The 23,451-nt window shown below is 37.8% G+C and overlaps 1 protein-coding gene across 1 annotated transcript in view; it reads right to left on the bottom strand.

Annotated features, from left to right (window-relative positions):
• LRMDA (leucine rich melanocyte differentiation associated) overlaps positions 1-23,451 on the bottom strand; it is a 1,023,793-nt gene that overhangs the window by 5,248 nt on the left and 995,094 nt on the right. Inside the window, exon 7 of the mRNA XM_019745989.2 lies at positions 17,129-17,210. Within this exon, the coding sequence (XP_019601548.1) occupies positions 17,131-17,210 (80 nt within the window). The 3' untranslated portion in view covers positions 17,129-17,130. The remainder of the gene's footprint in view (positions 1-17,128; positions 17,211-23,451) is intronic.

The raw sequence follows: 23,451 nt of genomic DNA, 5'->3' as shown, positions 1-23,451 counted from the left end.
AACACAAATTTAAAATTGTCTAGTAGAGTTATCCATAGCATAGAGCATCAAGTGCTATCTTGGCAAACAAATATCAATAAAAAGAAGAAGGAAGAGGAGGAGGAGGATTATAAAGGAAAAAAATCATAATGAGATTCAGAAAGCACAACAAACAGAAAAATTAAATCCCAAGAACTATAGGTCATAAACCAAGTTGATAGAAACAAAAAAAAATAGGCAAATCTGGCAGAAAAATGAATTTCTAAAACTAAAGAAGACATAGCTAAAATTTTCCAATTTTGATGAAAACTGTAAACCCACAAATTTGAGGAGCACAACAAATTCCTAACAGAATAAACAAGAAACCACACCACAGTATATGATAATCAAATTACTGCAAACTAATGGTAAAGTGAAAATCTTCAAAGCTACCAGAAAATAAAAAGCCACATTATATACAAAGGAATGAGACTAGAAGGACCACAGATCAGAAATGATGCAAGACAGCACAGTGAAACGACATCTTTAATGTGGTAAAAGGAAAAAGTGTCAACCTACAACACTATATCCAGTGAAAATATCCTTCAAAAAGGAAGGTGAAATAAGGCCATTTCTAAACAAGCAAAAGCATAGATAATTCATTGCAAATAAAACCACACTATAAGAAATAAGAAATGTCAAAGGGAAGTTTTTCATGCTAAAGAATAACATTTCCAAATGGAAACTCAGATTTATACAAATAAATAAAGAACACTGGAAACTCAAATTTACACAAAGAAATGAACACTGAAAATGGCAAACAGGCGAATTAGAAAAATATGTGTATAAACCTTTTTCTTATTCTTAAAATTTCTCTAAAGATAATTTGCTGTTAAATAAAAATGCATTATGCATTTTATAAATATATAGAAGATAAATAACAATAATAGCAAAAAAGGATAATTTGGGAGATGGAAGTATCATGTGGTAAGGTATGACATTGCATTGGAAGTAAATTTAATTAAAGACATACTCTGACAGTTGAAGATTATTATTGTAATCTGTAGAACAACTGCATATACAAAAAAAGAGGCAAGTTGGAATACTAAAGCTATTACATTAATCAATAAGAACAAAGGAAAAGACAACATAGAAACAGAGGAAAGATAGTACAAGTAGAAAGCAAATTGCCAGACGATAGAATTAAAGCCAAATATACTGATAATTTCATTCCATGTACATTGTCTGATACTCCACTAGAAGGCAGAGAGTGTTCATTTTTTAAAAAAAGCGAGGAGAACCTATACGCTGTGAATAGAAAAATAAATTTACATACAGAGACACAAGTTAAAAATAAAAGGATGGAAAAAGCAAATCATACAAACACTAAAATAGCTATATTAATAACAAAGTAGATTTTAGGACAAGGAATATGACCTGAAATACGGCAGCACACTTAAAAATTGAAGATAACAAATGCATCAAGAATAAATAATCATGCTTAATGTGTAAACAGTATCTAATAACAGAGTTTCACAATGCATAAAGCAAAAGTTTACAGACTAAAGGGAAATATAAAACTTCACAATTACAGTCAGAGACTTCAACATTCATCTCTTAGTAATTAATGAAAATGTATATATAGAATCATTAAAGATATAGGAAACTTAAATAAAAATATAAACCAACTTGTGTTAGTTGACATTTATAGGACAATATAGCAACAATAGCAGTAGACACATTCTTTTCAAGTGCACATAAAACATCCACCAGACTAAAAGCTAAGCTCAAACACTTAGAAGGATCAAAGTCACACAGAATATATTTTCTTATACATACACATAGCAAATAAATACCAAAAAAATAATATGGAAAATACCCAACTATTTGGAAATTAAACAAGGTGCTTTTAAATAATCAGTGAGTCAAAGAAGACATCGCAAAGTATGTAATTAAACATTTTTAAAAGAATGATAAAGAAATCACTGCATATCAAAATGTGAAAGATGAAGCTAAAACAGTATTTAGAAAGAAACGTATTGCTTTAACTACTTATATTAGAGAACGCAGTTTAAAAATCAATTGCCTAAATTTCCATATTAGCAAACTAAGAAAAGTAACTCAAAGTAAGTGAATGGAAGAAAATAACGAAGTAAATATGAAAATTAATAAAGTGAAACACATACACACGAGAGAAAAAAATCAATGAAACCAAACCTGGTTCTCAAAAAAGATAAGAAAAATGATTAACTCCTAATAAACTCCTGGATCATAGGTTAGCAAAAGGAGATTAGTGGGACAACCTATAAAATATTAGGAAGTCCTGTACATTAAAAGTATTGTTCAATGTGAATTTTCTGGTTTTGATAACGTAATTATAGTTACATAAGATGTTAACATTTGGGGAAGCTGGATGAAAGATATATAGAAACTCTTAGCATTATTTTTTGGCAACTTCTTTGTAAGACTGAAATTATTTGAAAAAGAAAACGTTTTTAAAAAGAGAAAAGAAATTCATTCTCTGAAAGACTCTGTTAAGAAATCAAAAGGGCAAGCTGATGATTAGGAAAAAAATATTTGCAATGTATACATCTGATGAAGACTTGCATCAAGAATATATAAAGAAATTTCACAACTCAATCTTAAGAAGACACATAAGCCAATTAAAATCTTGCAAAATATTTGAACAGATATTTCACAAAAGAGACATGAATGTCCAATAAGCACATGAAATCATGCTCAAAATTACTACTCACCAGGGAAATGCAACTAATATCACAATACTTTAACACTGCATTTAAAAGTGATGGCTAAAATTTTAAAAGGCTGCCAACACTAAATATTGGCTTACATGTGGAGAAACTAAACTCTCATACATTACTGTTGGAAGTGTGAACTGGTATGTCCTCTTTGGAAACGGTTTAGAAGTTTTAAATGAAGCTAAACATACTCTTACAATATAATCCAGGAATTACACAGATAAGTATTTACCCCAAAGTAATAAAAATATATATCCAAAAAAGACATGCATTATTCAGAATACCTCAAGCAACAGTAATTAAAACAGTGTTGTTCTGGCATAAGAACAGAATATACACTAGTGAAATAGAATAGAAAGTCCAGAAATAAACCATTTTATGCATGTTCAATTGATTTGCAGCAAGGGTGACAAGACCTTTCAATGGGGGAAAAACAGTCTTTTCAACAACTGGTGCTGGGGAAACTGGATGTCTAAATGCCAAAGAATGATGTTGGACCTTACATTATATACAAAAATCAAATCAAATGGGTCAAAGGCTAAAATAAAAAGCTATCACTATAAAACATTTAGACAAAAACATTAGGAAAAAATCTTCATGATATTGAATTTGCCATGATTTCTTGGGTATGACACCAAAATACAGGCAACAATAAGAAATATAGATAAACTGAACTTCATCAAAATGTAAAACTTTCCCCAGATCACACAAGCAGGGAAAGTTCTGAAGAGGGTACGCTGCTGGCTTTGAAGGTGGAGAAAAGGGGCCACAGCCAGGGATGGAAGCAGCCCCTCAGAAGCTGGGAAGGGCAAGGAGACAGAGTGTCCCCTGGAGCACAGTCCTGGGACCTCTTGTAGACTTGTGACTGCCAGCACATTAAGATAATAAACTTGTGTTGTCTTTAAGACAAAAAAAAAAAAAAAAATTAAAACTTTTGTTAAACAAGCGACACTATCAAGAGAGTGAAAAGGCAACCCAGAGAATGGAGGAAACTATTTGCAAATCATATACTGGATAAGGAATTAGCATACAAAATATATAAAGAACTCCTACAACTCAAAAAATTAAAATAACCCATTTCAAAAATGGGCAAAGGACTTTAATTGACATTTCTCTATATTTGAATGGCCAGAAAGCACATGAAAAGATTCTCAGTATCACTAGTCATAAAAGAGATGCATGTTAAAACCATAATGAAATACCACGTCATAACACTAAATGGATATAATAACGAACAAACAAACAAAAAACAGAAATCGGAACCTTTATGTATTGTGGTTGGAAATGGTGCAGCTGCTGTGGAAAACAGAATGGCAGATACTCAAAAACGTAAACATTGAGAATTACCACATATCCAGCAATTCTGCTTCTAGGTTTATACCCAACAGTATTGAAAGCAGGAGCTTAAACAGATACTTGTACACCCATGTTCATAGCATCATTATTCACAACAGTCAGAAGACTGAAACAACCCAAATGCCCATCAAGATGAATGGATATACAAAATGTGGTATATACAATGGAATATTATTTGCTTTTAAAAGGAATGAAATTCTGATACATGCCACAGCATGGAATGAAACTTGAACACATGCTAAGTGAAATAAGCCAGACACAAAAGGATAAATATTGTATGATTCCACTTCTAAAATGAGATACGTAGACTAGGCAAATTCATAGAGACACAAAGTATAATAAAGTTAAGAGGGGCTGAGGGAAGGGGGGAAACGGGGAGTTATTATTTAACGGATGTGGGATTTCTGTTTAGGATAATGAAAACGTTCTGGAAATGAATAGTGGTGAGGTTTGCACAACATTGTGGATGCACTTAATGCCGTTGAATCATACACTTAACAATGGATACAAGGGTAAATTTTATGTTATGTATATCTTACCACAATAAAAGAGTATGAAAAAATGCCCCCAAACTTGAAAACAGGCAAATGTCATGAAGGAAATGGATAAACAAATTGTGGTATCTTCATACATTGGAGTACTACTCAGGAATAAAAAGCAATAATGTGGATAAATCCCAGAAATTTAATACTGAACAAATGAACCCAGGCACAAAATAAGTATATGCTATATGACTCCATTTATACGAAGTTCTGGAAAAAGCAAAACTAATCTATAGTGACAGAAATAAAGCAGTTGAGTAGGGTCGGGGTTTCTGATCGTAAAGGAGTATGTATAAGAGACCTTTTAGGGGTGATGGGGATATTTTATAACTTGATTGGCATTGTGAATATATAGGTGTATGTATTTGGCACAATTATTGAACTCTAAACTTATAATGAAGGTATTTATTGTTCTATTGTATGTAAATCATACCTTGATAAAGTCGATGAAAGAAAGGAAGGAAGAAGGAAGGGAGGGAGGGAGACAGGGAGAGAGGGAGGGAAAAAATCACCCAGCTATAGCAATTACAATAGGGTAATATTGATTTAAGAAAAAAGACAATTATGCACTTTGAATAAGAGAGAGTCTAGAAACAATTCCACACACATAAAGAAATTTGGCAATGACAGACATGGTATTGAAAAGGAGAAAAAACATGAAGTAGAACAATAAACCAGCCATGCAGTCAAAACGTTTAATTCTATATCTGCATCACACCAATATACAGTACATTCCAAAAGGATTAAACACCTAAATATGCAAGACAATATTTTACAGCTTTTAGAAGAAATGATAGAATAACTTCATGATTTCAAGGTATTGCAGAATTTCCTCAGACACATCATACCCCCTGCACGTCTCCCACGCACATATGATAACATTAAGACATTTGATCATATCAAAATTGTAACTATCTCTCCCAAAAGACAATAAATAAAGTTAAAAGGTACATCACAGACTCACAAAAACATTTGCTAACACATTAAAGCCAAATTTTTGCATCTGGATTATTCAGGGGATCCCAAGAGTCTTAGTACAGTTTTGAGCTTTAACCTAACCAGAAGTGCAAGGTGCTGCTAACATAACATTAAGATATTTGAAAAGTTAACTATTTATATTTTAAAATATTGATGTATTCCTGATTAAAATTCAACCTAACTACGGCCTTGTGCCAACATCTCTCTTGTTGATTTTCAGACTTCATAAAAAGTTTCCTCAGCTGTTGCTCAGTGATAGAAAGAATTGCATTTATAATCCTGGTCTTAAGATCCTCCGAAGAAGGAAGTTTTGATGAACACATGGCAGACAGTTTGCACATGACCCCATGAGAAAAAGTCTAATGGAGAGAGATCAGGTGAACTAGGTCACTAACAAGAGCTTTCCTCCACTATGCCATTTTCTGAGAAAGTGTCATTCAGAAACTGTTCCCCCCAAATAAACTTAAAAATTTACTTTTCAAACCCACAAGAGTAAATAAGTAGAAGAGCAATGTAAGAAATTATACTGCAAAATTATATATTTGTAACTGTGTAGCATTTCAACTTCGAGAGTCATTAAAGCTTAAAACTTCATTAAGACTTGAAACACTCTGTATAATGAATGCTACAAATTCCCAACGAAAACGACTTATTTTTCTTCCTCTCCACATTGTTGGATAAGTTGTTTTGTACATATTTGAGCTCATGTTGATACATGTATACAAATTCATGATCATCTTTTTTATTAAGTACTTCTTTTAGCAATGTTATACCATCTGCATTAGTCAGGGTTCTCCAGGGAAACAGCCGACAGGAGATGCTCCACCATCTGCAAGGTGGAGACTCAGGAAAGCAGGTGGTGTAATATAGCCTGAATCTGTACGTATGAGAACCAGGAGAACCAATGGTATAAAACTCAGTCCAAGGGCAGGAGAAGGTGAGAGGAGCACTGAGGCAGAGAAAAAGGGGCCAATTCTGCTTTTCTCTGCCTTTAGTTCTAGTCTGGCCTTTAGTGGGCTGGATGAGGCCCACCTACGCTGGGAAGGGAAATCTGCTTTACTGAGACCACCACTCAAATGCTAATCTCATAGACACACCCAGACATATTTAACCTGGGTGCTCTAAGGCCAGTCAAATTGACATACAAAATTGACGATCACAGCGTCCATCTTTGTTCTTACGTATAGAAAAGAGAGACAGAAAGAGAGAACTGGTTCTAGTTCTAGTTCTCCTTCGGTGGGAAAAATAAGAGTTTATAATTAGAGGGGAAAGGCAAATATGGGGACCCATTCTTCTCATATATAGACATAGATAAACAGAAGGACTTTCCCAGTTTCTGGCAAACTGTGTAGAAGAGTAAACAACTTTCATGCAAAGAACTAAAACCCATTGGATACTTTTTTTTAAAAGCTAAATGTGAAAATACAAAGTTAAGAGAAGCCATCATAGATAAAATTTAGCCTTAAGTAAGGAAGCTAGATGGAAGCCACAGTTTAGAGTTTTTAGCTGTAAATTAAACCACTGTTGAGTGTTGACAGGACTAAGGATTTTTAAATATACATCAAATAAGCGATGTCCAAATCCCTCCCAATCTCCCCCAAGGGGAGTGACCCAGGCAGGGTTGGGATTACAGTGGTCTGAAATGGAATTTCTTACCCAAGGCAACTAGAGACATCAAAGGATTTAGGAAAGTAAAGGTCTGGGTAGAAGTGTCAAGGCCCAAGTTAGAAGAGTTAAGCCAGGAGGAATGTCTGAAAAAGTACTAAAACTTAATAAGAATGAATGGCCAAAATTAGAAGTGGCAGTAAAGTCAGACATACAGCAAAGAATATAAGGTCAGAGGATAAGAACAGATGAAACACAATGGAAGCAAGAAGGGAAAGGGGAGTTTCTGAGTAATTACCTAGAAAGCATGCTGGTCTAGCTTACAAATAGACAGGGCATGGGACATATATTGTGGGTTGGTTGGCTTTGATACTTTAAAGATAGTACAGAATGGGTGAATATAGGAAAGTGGTGAATGATGTTGGAGCCTGAGCAAAAGGAAAAGTTTTTATTTAACATTTGATATCTTGGTCATCATGATTTTTTTTGCATTAATTTGATATTTTTAAGATGCTGCATTAAAATATTATTTGTCTTGCTTACTGAGAGTTTTTGTGCCCACTTACAATTGCATCCAAGGTGAGTGTCTCAACTTGCCTTACCCTAGTCTAGCCCTGGTGAACAAACAGAATTCAGAAGAAATGTTAAATTCATGCCTTCTAATTATGGTGAATACATAAAGCAAGAGAAATAAATGATGATTACTAAATGAAAACATGACACATGAGAAATACCACCCATGAAGTCTAAACAACACTGAAACAATATACAACTGAGTATATGGACTTAGTTATAAAATGGTGACTAGTTTTAGAGTCCCCAGTCCAGGAATGATGCAAATATCATGGTCTGGTCTGTTTCAAAGCAGTCATATTGAGAGACTATGCCCTGATTCCAAGAATGGAACTGATCCCCTGAAAGACTTCCAAAATTTATTTTTTGAAAATACCTTCAGAGTTCGCAGTTTACCATATAATTACTTACACTTGGGTAGCACCTTATTTTGCAAAGCATTTTCATATACATTACATCTCACAAAATCACTTAATTCCCAGTTTGGAGAGACATTGGTCATCCCTTCTATCTTAAGTGGTGTTAGCCTTAGCTGTCTTTGGACAGGTTCCGTTTTATCTCTTACCCAGCACAGAAACAGAAGGCCAGAGAGGAGAAAAGTGAGGAGCAGAGCAGACAGAGAACCCTGGTCATTTGGCTCTGGTGCCCCATTCGTAATCATCCTCCTAGATGGAGTTTTCCCAAATTTTCAACATAACTAATGACAGCCCCAGTGAAAGGCAGAAATCAGGATGTGGGATTTCCAGCCTACTCATTCTTGTATTATACTATGCTAAGTGTCCATATAAAGTCTTCAAAATCTTAGATCATAGAAAATATTTTTAATTTGAAGGTAGCTTGTGTTTATTTATAGTGTGCTTTAAAAAAAAACAAAAACTTATTCCAGGGAATGAATTGGGTCATAGAACTTTGCAGTGCCATTTTTTCCTTTTAGTGCCATAAAGCCTCACTTTATAAATGACTTGTCCAAGAGTTTTAAAGTTTGCTCCAAAAGACAAGTTCCAAAAATGTGTTGACAAAGATCTCCATCATCAGGAAACTGTGGACTTCACAAAGTACAAGGATGCCTTCCATAGAGATATCGCAGTGGAAAGAATACGGACTCTAGACCTAGACAGCTTGAATTAAAATCCTGGAGATGTGCCCCATTCTGCAGCAGAGAGCCTTTCAGGCCTTCCTTTGCATGTTTTTAAAATGGGGATAAAGGACTCACTTGATGGAGTTGTTGGATGATTAAATTAGTTAATACAAGTCAAAAGTTTCTACAGTATTTGAGCAAGTGATAATTCTCATTACTTAACGAGATTCATAAATTCTGCGCCCCATTCCTGACAGGAAAACATGTCCTTATTTTACCATCACCAATCAAAGTTTGAAAGGTTTGGATGTTAAGTTACAAAGTTAAAATACGTTAGTTCTCTCCGTGCTGGATAAAATCCTTTAAGAATGTCTGAGAAGAGTTAGTTTTATAAATAGTGTTACTGTGCTTTTGAATTTCTCTCTAAATCTTCCTTTAATTGCATATATCTTATAGTTCTCATGATATGCAAGCATTATAATAAAGATTAGACCTTTGTTTGTAAATTTTTAACTGAATGAAAGAGAAGACCTTCTACTTCCACACGTTCAATCTCTGCTACAGAAGGCCTTGGTGTGTCCACAACCAAATCTATACAGCCTGCTGGACGCATGGGTTATAACTGGAGAAGCAGGCCCCGTAACGCTGACACAGCATCTCAAGTCCATCCAAGGTGAAGTTGCATGTCATCTTGTCAATATGTTTCTTGACATTCATTTCCCTTTCCTGTTTCGATCTTAACTCACTGTCATTGCCTTATGCTTCCACACTGTACATTGTTCTACAAATGAATGAAGTAGTTTATTTGTTTGATCCAAGTTATAAAGAAAGGGGGTGGGGGTGGTGGAAAATTTTCAAATGAAAATTCCTTTGATGAAAGATTCATCCTGTTTAATGTGCAACAGAATGTCTACAAACATAGCCTAATAGACCTCTGTGCACTGGAAACAGTCTTTCATTCATTCATTCATTCATAAAACTATTATTTATAGACTGCCTGCTACATGCAAGGCAACTTTTAGGCTCGGAGCAGAACAAGTCCTTCCCTTTGTTTGGACAATAAATGACAAAACAAATAAATATGTACTATGTCAAATGGTAAGTGCAACAGAGGAAAACAAAGCAAGGTAAGTGGAATGTAATGGGTGGTGTGTGTGTGCGTGTGCGTGTGTGTGTGTGTGTGTGTGTAGCATGGTCTGAGAAGGCCTCTCTAATAAGGTGGCATTTGAGCAAAGACCTGACCGTCAAATACAAAACCCAGAACCACAGTGTGCTCATTGCAGACCAGTGTGGCTGGAGCAGAGAGACTGACGGGAGGATGGTAGGGATGATATTTGCATCAGTTTTTGCTTCACTCTCACAGCTGGTGGGACACTGATTTCTCTAGAGCAGATCACACAGGGCCACATAGGGTCTTATAAGAACTCCGGCTTTTACTCCAAGTGAGATGGGAAAACACTGGAGGGAAATGAGTAGGGGGCCCACAGCCTGTGATTTAACATTTTTAAAGGATTGCACTGGCTTTTCTGTCAAGAATAGGCTGTAAGAAGGCAAGAGTAGAATCAGGAGACAGGAAAGGATGTAGCTGGAATTATTAATCCAGGTAAGAAATGAGGGCAGTTTGGACCAAGATGCTAACTCTAGGTAAGGTTAGATTATGGTTCCATTTGGAATTAATGACTCACTGTCCTTTCTGTGCCTTAATTCATGTAGTTCTTTGGTCAACTCTCTAACTTGGTGCCTAACACAACTTATAATAACTATTTGTGTATATATTAGTCTCTTCCAGGCAGAAGTAGTCCAAAAGTAGTTGTCCGCTTGTATTTCTAATTTCTAACATACTGAAAGTACCTGAGAAATATTTGCAGAGTGAGGTCATTGGTGTACAACCTTTAGAGACATGGATTAGCATAAGTTTTAGAGAAAGTTTCAAAACCAGATAGGACCATGGAATTATTTGGAAAATATTTCTAGAGAAATCAGTGACCCAACAGTGATGGGACCGAATCAAAAGTAAGTGCACATGTTAGAGTTTTAAAAAAATTTTTAGAGCCACTCTGCACTTATAAGAGTCCTCCATATGTATTTTGGCTAGTTTCTTGATGACCACATTTTAATAAAAATGCCAACTGTGGTATCTGGGTAAATGTTGATATCACAAAATAATTATTGGAAAAACAACTGCTGTGTTATATAACATGCAATGTGCTTATGCACACATGTGCATAAATGAAAAAAGAGTAAAAAGTCCATAATACTATTGCTCATTAAAGGGGTCCATAGACCAAACTAACCAAGAGAGAATTGCAAAATCCATTTTAATATATGATAAGCCAATATCGTGTCTCTATATTATACATGCAAATATTCGTAAGTGTAAAACTATTAGCCTTGCCTAATAAACTGGAGTTGAAATTTTGTTTATTTTTCCAGTTAAAGGTAATTTGCTAAGCGGTAGTGAAACCTAACTTGTAAAGATATCCACACTGACTCTCTTCTGGTGATAGGAACCTCCACCATCATCAGACATTCTTAGAACTTCAAGGAATGTGCTGATCATTAAGTCCACACCTTTTACACCATAGTGTGATCCTTTGAAAAAGGACATCTGAGTGGGCATACTAAATAAAGCTTTAAAGATGGGGAGGGGATTAAAAGTGTTGCATCAGGAGGCCTCCCTGCATTCACTGTGTTTGAGCAAAGCAGTACAAGCCAATGTGGCTACAGAATATATATGTATATATTTATATAATAGCTCTGTAGATAATGGGGTCAGTTTTCGGAAAACACCTATTTGTATACAAATGAAGAAATATGGATGTTGAGAATACAGTAAATAGGAAAATATAGATATATCTACGAATAAATCCTGGTTTTATATACTAACTATCTTTCATGTACCTATCTTTATTTGGGTATCAAAGACAACTCTTGAAACAAAATTGCTCTCTATGGTATACTTTAAACAATGATCTTTCTGTGTTCAAATTAGATTTTCCAGGTGTAAAAAGGGAAGTCAAAACATCATGACCCTGTTGCACCAGAGCTAGAGCAAGTCAATCAATGAATATGCTGAATATCAAAGAAGGGCACAAAACAGATATTAATTAATTAGGTATGAAACATACATTTTTCTACGTAACATGGTAGCAGGAGTAAAAGCTGACTTACTGTGGAGTTGTTAGAAAAGTTAGAAAATTATTTACAACATAAGTAATAGGAATTCCCTACTCAGATCCTGAAATCACACACACACACACACACACACACACACTTTTTGAGGATATTCAGGAGGACTTAATAACATTTTCTAATAAGCCAAGTAATTTAAACATTTTAGAAGATTTTGTTGCTGTCACTGTTTTTATTTTAACTAAGTTATAGTAAATCCTGAAGAGCTGTTTCTATCATAATCAGAACTTGAAAAACTTTAATGTGGGGTGGAAGTTAGAGTAAATTTTATGAAGAATGATTAAGTTAAATAGTAATAACATAAAAATTAAAACAATATGCTGTACCTGCATGTTAAATTCATTTCAATCTTGCTTCAAATGGACTTTGTTTCAGAGTATCACTTAAGTATTGTTATTTAAACTACGATTTAATAAATGTAACCTTTGTGAGTGGATGATGCATATTAATTCTTAGCTATTCAAGACTCCACAACCTGAAGGCTCTAAATATTGTTAAGCACACCACACAATGCCTTTGTCCCTCTCATTATAAATACTCAAATTGGAAGGATGATGTCGAAAGGAAATTATCCACAGTGCCCTTCAAATTCATTCCTGTTTCTAAAATTGAAGAAATTATTCAATATGGAGAAGGAAACGTTGATATAAAGTAATTAATGTGACAGAATATAAATATTATTTATGCAATATTCTGCATCTTAATGTAGGTTATCCAGCTGAACTTAGATGTTATCCATTCTTCCTCTGAGTTGAACTATCACTTACCGCCTTCAGATTGGGGCCGTCAAATGCAACGGGCAGCATCTTATCCTCACATAGAGGCCTTCGCCATTTTCCTTAAATGGGGTCATCTTGTCAAGACACCCACCTACCTCTGAACTTAATAAATATGTGAAGACTTGGCATGAACATGATTTTCTCTCTTTGATCAAACTGTCCAAACAAGTTTTCCCCTTATCCTTCAGCTGCTTCAGCAGCTTGGGAACTAACCTTAGGAATATGACATATAATTTGTGGAATATTAGACACAGCCATCGTCATCTTTGTCCATATGCAGCCATCACATATGATCATTTAACTCTTTTGGGCAGAGAATCTTGTAAAACATTATTAAGTGAAGGTACTCTTCACTTGTATCAAAAATGATTCCATGTTGAGAAGAAAATATGGCGACACACTACAGTGCTGAGTACAGCCACCCTTGTCAGAAAACTGCCTTTTCCTTCCTTTCTCATTATTCCTTCAGCTTCCTATCTCTCCCTAGCCACTGAGTCCACACTTTAATTCTGCTTCAAGATCTGCTTTGTGCCTTTCTTTGGCCTCATTCACTTCATTACTGTTTATATCATCCCTACTTGCCCCCAGTGCATTCCATACTTAGAATTTCCTTTCTTAGCAAAATTCCCTTGTCCTAGGTTGCATGTTCTCCAGGCCACATTCCATGCTACTTTAGAAAAATTACCATATGCTAATCTGTTAATATATACGAATAACATAACTTATTACTACAAAATGACAAATTAACATTTAGGATTATAATTACCCAAAGGACACCTACTACTTCTGGAAAACTTCAGGTAAACTTGTACAAAGACAATATTTTTGGACAGGTAGCTGTGTCTTTTAATGTTCTTCATGTCCCTTAAGTGTTTGGTGATGCATTCAAAGTAACATTCTGTACGCCACCAAGGCTGACGGTCTGTTTGTCACACAAACATGTCACCAACATGTTCTGGGCTCCTCTGGTCTCATTTCCCTTTCCAGGGCTTATTCACAGTAGCTTACAACATTACAGTATTTGGACAAGTTAGAGAGACCAGAATCAAGTAATGGTAACAGCGTTCTTTAGTGAAGCCTTCTCAGAAACAGAATTGGGAGAAGCAGATGGTGAATGTCACATTGGATCAGCTGTGATGGATGGACAACATGGAAGAGTCTCAATGGGCCCCGCGTTGTCCACCCTGGGCATTGGGCAGTGACGCAAATCTGACTTAGGCTGCTCTTGTGAGTAGCAACTACTGAATGCTGCTATTGTTTTTAATGAAAAGAGCCTTGTGGATTGTTTTTGATCTGCATGTTAACAAAAAGGAGAAAGACAGCCAAGTTATTTCTTAGAAACAGCAAGAAAGACATTTTCCCTTGGAAATGTGCAAGATACATCTCTCTCGGTAAACACACACAGACACACAGACACACACAAACAGACAAAACAAACAAAAACAAACAAAAAATCCTTTCATCTAGAATCTGTGGTTTGTTTTCTTTTATTCCTTAGTATACATGAATAGTGAAAATGCACAATGTCAGACGTGCAGTCTCATTGAGTGGTAATCTCTTATAATGTGCCTCTATTTAAAGCAACAAACAGATGGAGGGTTTATGAGCAGGACTGGTAAAAGTAAAAGCAAATGATTATAATAGTTGTACTTTTAATAGGATTTCCCACAATCTAAAACATTATTCCCCAAGGAACAAATTGTTCTATAAAATTATGTTACTTAGGAAAGAAACAGTCCACCCTGACTTTGCTGAGGCAACAGAGGACTCCAGGATGGCCTTCCATTACAGGAGGCAAGTCAGATCAGTGCTCTGGGAGGGAAGTCACGGGGACGCCATGATGCCCAGAAAAAAAGCTCAGTGGAATAGGGTAAGAGGCAGAAAGATCCAGGGGAGACAAGAAGTATGAAATATGTATGAGCTTTGATTGAATTTATTACTTTCTAATTCTCTACTTTGAATATCAAGGTTTGGGACACTCCTATGGATTTAAGATAAGCATGCGACATTGCTTCCTCCTCTAATCAGCTCTAGCACAGCAAATCTTGCTTAACAAAAGGTAGAATTGTAAACAACCCAACACTAATTATCATTATCCCTTTTGAAGAGAAACAAAACTCACTATAATTCTATCATTAAGATGAATATACCTTAATTATGGCCTTTACGTAAATTATAATTAAAGCTAATCTTAATTAAAGTTATTACACCATTTTGGAAGAAAATAAAGCACACAAAGAGAGGGAAACAATGTGGTCAATAACTCACTCCAAAAATATTTTTTTGCCTCCAAAGCTCGCATTGAGGGAGACATTCCTGCGTATGATACAAATGGTTCTGACATTAAGAAAAGTAAACAAGTAAGAAAAATAAAGATGGAGAAATTCTGTGGTCAGTTCACAAGTGCTTTTTTATTGTTTGAGGCAGGGTTAAAGCCTTTTATAAAGACAAGGATATATGTGCTGTTAGATTGGATATGACATTGGACTAGTCTAGCTGCCCTCGCACAGAACTCTGGCTGCCCGTAATATGCCATAGACAAAATATGTGTTGGTGCTTCTACACAAAGAACTAGGGTGGGACCTAATGCAGCTAATTTAAATCATTATCCCAATGCTGTTCTTTCGATCAAATAAGTACTCAACTCTGGTTATTCATGGATTTGAGAGATAAAGGCAAACATTCAAAATCCTCTATTAATGGTCTTGAGGATTTTGATCTAAATAGCTGATGACCAAGGGTTATATAATCTACAAGAGGGACTCCTGCCAGACTCAATGCAAGTCATTAAAAGACTGCGTTGACTTCATAGGCCAGACGGTATGTAAATGAGCTAGAACTGGGAAAATAGGTTCTTCTTGTGTATTTCAGGGACTGTGACTCCCCAAAGAGTTTTACAATAGCAACTCTCTAGTCCTTTGGTACCTCTAACTTGGAAGGATTCGCTCTCAGGTTTTTTGTCCTTGACCTAACCTAATACCGGGAGATCCAGGACAATGAATACCGAACGCCTGGTCTAAATAGAAGGAGCAAAAATAAATGCTATAGTGCCAAGAGCAACCAGCCTTTCAAATATCTTCTAGAGTGATTTTACTGGTGTAACCAATATATTAAATGCCATTATAGCCACAGAACCAGTATGATCATGCTTGTTTTCCTTGAAACATTAGTGCTGGAATACAGCCAAAGATGCACAAAGACTATCGCACAACCTATGGATTTCATTTCTGAGACGTCCTGAGAAAGGTACCAAATTCAAAGGGTTAGTGTCTCCTATTAAAAACTGGTCTGGTGAATGTTTTCTACAATCTTTCCTTCCTTTTTTTAACTTCTACCTTCCATTCTATCTTTTATCACCTTATTACTTTTAAATAGCACCCAAAGGAGCGAGCCAGCTCCAAACACAAATATGGCCATAGACATGGCTGGAAGTGTGTGTGGTTAAAAGTGAATGAATGAATGAATGAATGAATGAATGAATCAATCAATCAATCAATCAATCAATCAATGTATGTCTCTGGTGCAAGCAGAACCTGGTGCTGGGAAAAATGCCTGACACTGTCTAATATTCAGGGCAAGAAGTGGATTTAGAAATGAACACAGAGATTTAGGAAAGCTATTTACTCCAATTCAGAAATTGTAACAACAGGAAGCCGGCCATGAATGTATGGTTTCGCTGAGAACTTAAACCTTCTGCTCTCTGAAAACTGAAAACTAAAATGCATTGCCTGTAATAAAAATGCTAAAGGATGGGGGTGGGGGGTGCTATGCCTAATATAAGAAATTAATATTTAAGAAAAATAAAAGAGAATAAGCTTCCTCTAAACTCTGACTATTTCACTAACAATAAACCCACAGCACAGTGGTATCAGAGAGATGCCTACTCAATAGGTGAGCTGAAGACACAGCCTCTCTCACTTGACTACAGGCACACTGCACATGCTCAGGGAGGCCCCAGGTGTGACCTCTGCTCCGCTGTGAGCAGTGGAGGGGCTGGGCAATCTATCATGGTCTTCATCCTGTCAACCCTGGTGCTTCACTGCTGTTGTCTGTCACCCTGGTGGATGAGACCTGCTTAAGGGCAATCATGTCAATCTCTACGTGACCACTCAGTCTGCGGCAGAATGATGATGTTGACAGGTAAAGTCAGCAGAAGGTACCAAAAGCTGAGGTCATCGCCTTCACACAGAGACGCAATGGGGACCATTGTTTTCTGTTTTGTTTCTTTTATTTAGCTTTTTCTTTATTTTTGCCTCCCCTTTTTCTTCCATTCTCGTGACATGGGCTAAGGCATACTACAGAACTTGCCTTCAGAGCTGGTCATCTCGGATAAACCTGTTGCCTTCTGAGTTTTTCCCATAGTAAACATAGCGACACTTGCCCAGGACACCTGAAAAATAAAAGGAACACATCAATACAAAACCACAATTAGAGCAAGGACCAATAGGTGCTGCAAAGCAGAAATACAACACAAGCATAAATCTCACGGGTGGCAGCCAAAGGATTGAGTCCCACAGGGAAGGACCCTATCTTCTTGTCCTCAGAGTTGGCATTCAAATAAAATGTCACTAGACCACAGGCTCCTAGGAATAACATAGTTCCTGCATGATGTATCTTCCACATTTTAGAAACTTTTCTAGTTTGACCAATTACCCCTCAAAATAAAGCATAAGCCTCTCTCCTCTCCAGGTCCCCATAGTAGTTTCTTAAAGTGGAAAATTAAGAGTTTAATCATGGACCTAGCCCAAGCAAAAGATGTGGAACAATCTTCCCAGAATGTAACTATTTTCAAGTCCCTTATCATGAATCAATGTTGTTCACTTCCAGAAAGAATCTTCCAATTCCCAGGAAGCATCAGGCACATAACAGATGATGGAAGAAGAACGGTGGTGTTGACAAAATACGACACAGAAAGTAGTAAGAGCTTCCAACATTAAATGGCTTCTTCTTACAGGTATCCTAAACTATAGGCTCAGGTTGGAATGCGTTTGCTTTTCATCTGCAGTTTTATTTTAACTACTTTTGTGGCTCCATATACAGCTTTCCTCTCATTCAAGAAAATTGTAGGCGGACTTAACTATGAAAAATACCCCTACAATAGGGTTAAACCTTTTAATCAACTCAACATTTATTCTGAATAGCCATAAGAAGTCACCTGCCATGGTTATTATGGAAGCTTTGTAGGATTATTAAGGGAAAATAAGTTTTTCCAAGAAAATATAACTACAATTTGATTTTTATCATCTTGTATTTTCTTCTATTTTTAGAGAACTTAAAATTCAGCTTCACAGAGTTGTCTAATTAATAATAGCATTTGAGTCTCTGCATGCATGCATTTGAGATGCATGCATAACCAGAAAATAAAGAAAACACAGAAAATAAATGTCCACAAAACATTACTTCATGAGCCACAAATCTGCCTATAAAAATAGCTATCTATATGAATGATTCCCCTCCCCCCCCATCAGTTTGAGAGCAAGAAATCAACAATCACCATCTATTTTTCATTTGGGATAAATTAGCACTTGAAATGATCCAGGTTCTTCACATCAGAAGTTCTAAGTAGTCACTGTTTTTGTGATTGTACAAGATTTATTTCTCCCCTGCAGAACTTTAAACCTCATTCCTAAATAAGGATTACAAATGGCTCTTAGAAACTTTTAAGGACAGGGCAGATGCTCACTGGTTGAGATGGCTTGGGACAAAGTTGGGAATTGCTGTGGTCACAGAATCTCTGAGAGATAGCAATAGGGAGAAGAGGACATCATCCCACGGCCTCAGAACTGATCTCGGGCCTGCTCTCATTATTTCTATTTCCTGCCACGGTCCCATGAGCAAGTTTGCTGTGGACCACACTTCCGCCTTGGTCATGCTTTCTTGTGCGCCCCCCCCCCCCCCCATTACTGTCTTTGAGTTTTGGTCTGGTGCCTGGAAACACTGAACTTGGATGGAACCTCCCTGAGACCCTTTTCAGGCCTAAATGATTCTTTTGGCTGTTGGCAGTGAGCTGTTCCCTTTATTGCGCTGAATTATGTAGCACCTGGGGTGGGACTAATGTTGTCACCAGTGCCAGAACTGTTCTGTAGGCTTGGCTGTTCAAGATCTGGTCCAGGAACAGGATCCCCTGCAGGCCTGCGCGGGAGTGTCTGAGATGTTTCCGAAAATCCACAAAGGGTTTCCTTAAACATAATTGATTCAAATACAGCCTCAAGAAACTGGAAGGATGAGGCCGAGGGATGTTAATTTCCTTCTACAGCATAAGAACTGCATGAATTTTTATAAAAAGAAATGGATAGGGCTGTCAGATGTCATAAAGAATAGTCTTTCTCTTCAGTAAAAGAATGAAAGGCAGACACAACACACACCACCCACCAGTGGGCGCATTCATTCTCTCCTGTAAACTTTCCAGTGCACTCAGGATGGGATTTCTTTTCTCTACACTCTCTCCATGGTAACCCGCAACTTCCGATCTCACCTAAATGGAATCTGGACAGCAAATGCCATCCTGGAAATAGGCTGCATACCCCTGTAACAGGGGCCCTAATATGGAGGAAGGTGATGAGGGCTGAACCATGTATCCAGGGCCTTCTTTCTGGCTGGCAGTGATAAGAAGTCCCTTTTAAAGGCTGCCCTATTCCTTTGGGCCTGGAAGCAAGAATCTTTATAGACATCCTGGCGAGAGGGTGCTGTTTGAGGCATGCAGGAGACTGCAGTGAGGTGTCAGAGCCTAGGAAATGAGGCAAGGACATGAGGTATTAATATTGTCAGTGATCTCTTAATGGGAAAACAGATACCACACTCACTGTCAGTTTTAAACAGACATCAAGTGCATTAATGACAAAGGGCAGACTTCAAACAAAGAGGCTGTGTGGTGGGGAGCAGAGCTAGTCTCTGTGCTGCTAATAACCTGATCTGAAAGGACACTGGCAGGGCTTGAGACAGGCCCAGGATTGTGTGTGGTGACAGAAAACAGAGATGCTGACAGAGATACCAGTGCCATCTGATGCCAAGGTTATTTGAACGCTGTCCGCTGTTCTAACGAAAGCTGACATCACTCCCTATCAGTGGGGGTCTTCTCCGCCTATTCCTGGAGAAGATTTCTCCCCAGACACCATTCCCAAACTCACTGCCATTGTAAAGTTGCTGGCAGCCCTGTTCTGTCAGACCACTGGGGTCAAGAGGCCTAAGGATCATCCCAGTCCATCTAAATGTGGACTTGCGGGAGGAGCCCGCTCTTCCCCCTGAGAGCGTGGCTACCGGAGGGGATCAGAGTGCCAACGTGTGAGAAGCTGTCACCTGGAATACAATCCTGAAAGCAAAGGCGCTCTGTCTGAGGGCTGCTCGAGGAGGGCCCAGGGATGGTCCGGCAGCTGAAAATGAAATCCAGCTACTGGTGTTCCTCGGGGGAGAAAGATGGTCTGGCTACTGACGGTTAAAATCAGGCTGAAAGGTTCATCTGGCACCACTGACAACGGCATAAATTAAACAAGTGCTGCCTCTGTTGAGACCTCACAGTTGGGAAGTGATTACTCCCCAAATGGAACTTTTGTGTTACATAAACAAACAAACAAATAAATAAATAACATGAACAAGGAACAACAACAACAACAACAACAAAAGCATAGTCCCATGTGTGGCCTTAGGACTTTATTTGTCAGAAAGGTTATTTATAAAATAATCGGATCTGCTCATAAATTAAGTCAGGGGGTGGTATATTTCTGTCTTGCTGTCCCATGGCCCTCCTCCAGCCATGCCAACTGCTATAAACTGTGACAATTACAGAGGGAATAATTTGCTCGCAAAGAACATTTTGACGGGCAGCCGCTCAGGGGCTAGAATTTGGGAACCCACTGGTTGTGACTCAGTAGGTGGTGGTTTCCATGTACATCTGCAACGCATTCACTTGTTTGTATCTCCTCGAACTATAACGTCTTGGGAGTGGAGGGGGGGCAGCATATTTAATGGCATATGTAGTGTTTTTAATAAAAATATCTGGCTTTGGTCATAATAAGTGGAACAGGCTTGCCATATATCAGGCAGACGTGCAGCTGTCTGTGTCGGGGTTTCTTTTTATGGGGGGTAGGCTAAGAAATAACAGTGTATTGTCCCCTGGGAAATCCTTTCCCATCAAGTGGGACTCCTAATTTTTCTTAAGTAGCCAGCTCTGCCCTCCCCGTAAGTTCTTAAAACTATAATTATGGGGAAAATGTATTGGGAGGAATCTGTTTTAAAGAGGTCCTTTATCTTTTAAATGTTTCCCCCCTCTGGAGTGGATGTTCTAATTATGCCGGCTAAGTTATGACCTTGGGGCTGCCTGAGAGGTGGGAATCAGCCTCTTTCTTGGATATAATGCTGTCATGGCAGGGATGATACTATAGACGTCTTTGGGAGAAAACCCGGAGTGTCCAGGGAAAGAAGTCCTTGCACACTCGTGTAGAATCCAGCAAAAACCCCAGAACTCCCTGCTCTCCTGGGTGGCCTTGCACTGCCAGTTGCATTTCTACCATCTATTTAGTCATGAGAGGTGGGGGGAATCTGCATTCAAATCCAGCTTGGTCTCTAACAATTCTGTGACCAGGTACGTGTCCCCTTTTCTCACTGAGCTGGTCTCCTCACTTGTAAAACAAGGGCAAGGGGCCAGATCATTTCAGTGGTTCATTTTAGTTCTGAAATAGATGAACTAGTATTTTCAAATGTTTCCCTTATGAAGATGAGGATGTCGGGTCCAATACTGGGTGATGGAGGAGGCAAATCCAATGGTAAGTTAATCAAAAATTTGATTTGGACTAAGTCAGTTCTTGAAGCCCATCTAGCCCATATTCCCATAGTATATAGAAGGGGATCTTGGCTGGACCTCAAAATCTCCAAGGACAGAATTTCCACGAACTTTCCTGCAATCTGTACTTCATACTTAGAGCTGGGACGTGCTTACCACTAACTACCCTGTATGTCCCACTACCTTTGACTTGAATCTCACTAACTCCATATTCAACAGAACTAAAGACAAAATATCAGAGTAAGTGGTCTACCATTTATATCTTAGCTGTGAGAAAATAATAATCTTTACTAATACAAATACAAACACTTATTTGATGATACAATATAGGCTGGATCAATAAATATGCATTTGTAAAATAAAGTATAAATTTTTTATCATTCTAATGTTAATTTTGGTAATCATCATTTTAAATGTTATTATCACAAATGTTTGTAAGTGTAGCTGTGTAATGACAAGCAGATTTTAGTGTTTGCGACCGCTTAGAGTTTATAATTGGGCAGTGCTACCAAACAGGCAAGGGACAGAGGGCTCCTCATAGACTCCACGTCTCCAATCTGTACAAGTAAAGGAAAGAACTAGACTCTTTATGGCCTCTGAAAAAAGTGCTGACAGTGTTGTGAAGAGGTGGGTAGGCTCAATGACAGAGAGGGAAAGAGTACCTGGAGAGTCTTTCTGACACATTGTGGAAGGTTCTAGAATTATGCTTCCATGTAACACTATACATACCCGGTCACATGTCACCTCTATAATACTAACTCCTCCCCAATTTCTAAGACCCAGTGCCTGAAACAGTACTTAGTACAGAAGAGATGTTCAGTAAATATTCAGTGAATAAATTAATGTCGTTAAAATTATTATCTATATACAATTTAAACAAAATCCAGAAAGCTAGGAATTTCAATACTTTAACCTCTGGTAAGACTACAGACATTTGAAATGCTTTAAAAATACATACAGATTAAATATTTGCCTTATTCAAGAAGCCGGCAAAGTAACAGAAGGTAACGGCATCAATTCCTAAACACTGGTGCTGTTTTTATGCTGAACACTTTTCTCCCGTGAAAACAAAGCAATCACAACGTCTGGCTGGAAAGAGAGAAGTGAACTGAACATTATCATCCAGCCTTAAGAACTGTAAACATCATACAAGGGAAAGGACATTCCCCAGAAAGCACATTCCTCTCTCTTTGTTATGTGCAGGCTGTGAGTAAACTGGGGACTGGGAAGGAATAAACACCCATGTTTTATGATCTTGAGAAGTGGCTGGAGCAGCACCCTGAGGTCAGCCTGTGTGATGTGCTGTGGGTATCACACAAGATTGAGCAGAGCCTGTGGAATCACAAGCGCCCAGCTCCACATCCTCCCTCAGTGCAAGCTACTTCAATTCTAAGGCCGAATGAAGAGAAGAGAGATTTTAAAAGATCTTAAAGGGAGCAGATTTGTGGAAGGAGAACCCAGTCCATGCTCCATGCCAGGCATATTTTTCCTTCCTTCGTCTGCAGACCTATCTGAGAAGCTTCAGGCTGGGAATAAAATGGGAGAAAGGCTCTCCACCAGATGGGGAGGGTAGAGACGGCAAAGATGAAAGTGGGACTTTCTTCCCAAACTGTGGCTTCAGGCAAGTGTCTCAGTTTGTAAACTGCATCTTGGGTTGGAATGGGACGTTATGGCCATGTAGTGCTTGCTAACCCCCAAAATGTCTGTAAGAGCTCCTGCTGTCTTCTCCATGGACCAAGGGGTACACTGCCCTTGCTAAACACTGCAGTGACCACCTCAAACAGTGCTACCCAAGGGACACTCCTAGTCTCCCAAATGAGTACTCTTTTGAACTCATCTCCTTAACGAGTTCAAA

Source organism: Rhinolophus sinicus, linkage group LG07 (assembly GCF_036562045.2).
Source record: "Rhinolophus sinicus isolate RSC01 linkage group LG07, ASM3656204v1, whole genome shotgun sequence".
NCBI lineage: Eukaryota > Metazoa > Chordata > Mammalia > Chiroptera > Rhinolophidae > Rhinolophus > Rhinolophus sinicus.
Note: the sequence above shows the minus strand (reverse complement) of the source record. Positions and strands in the feature narration are given on the sequence as shown.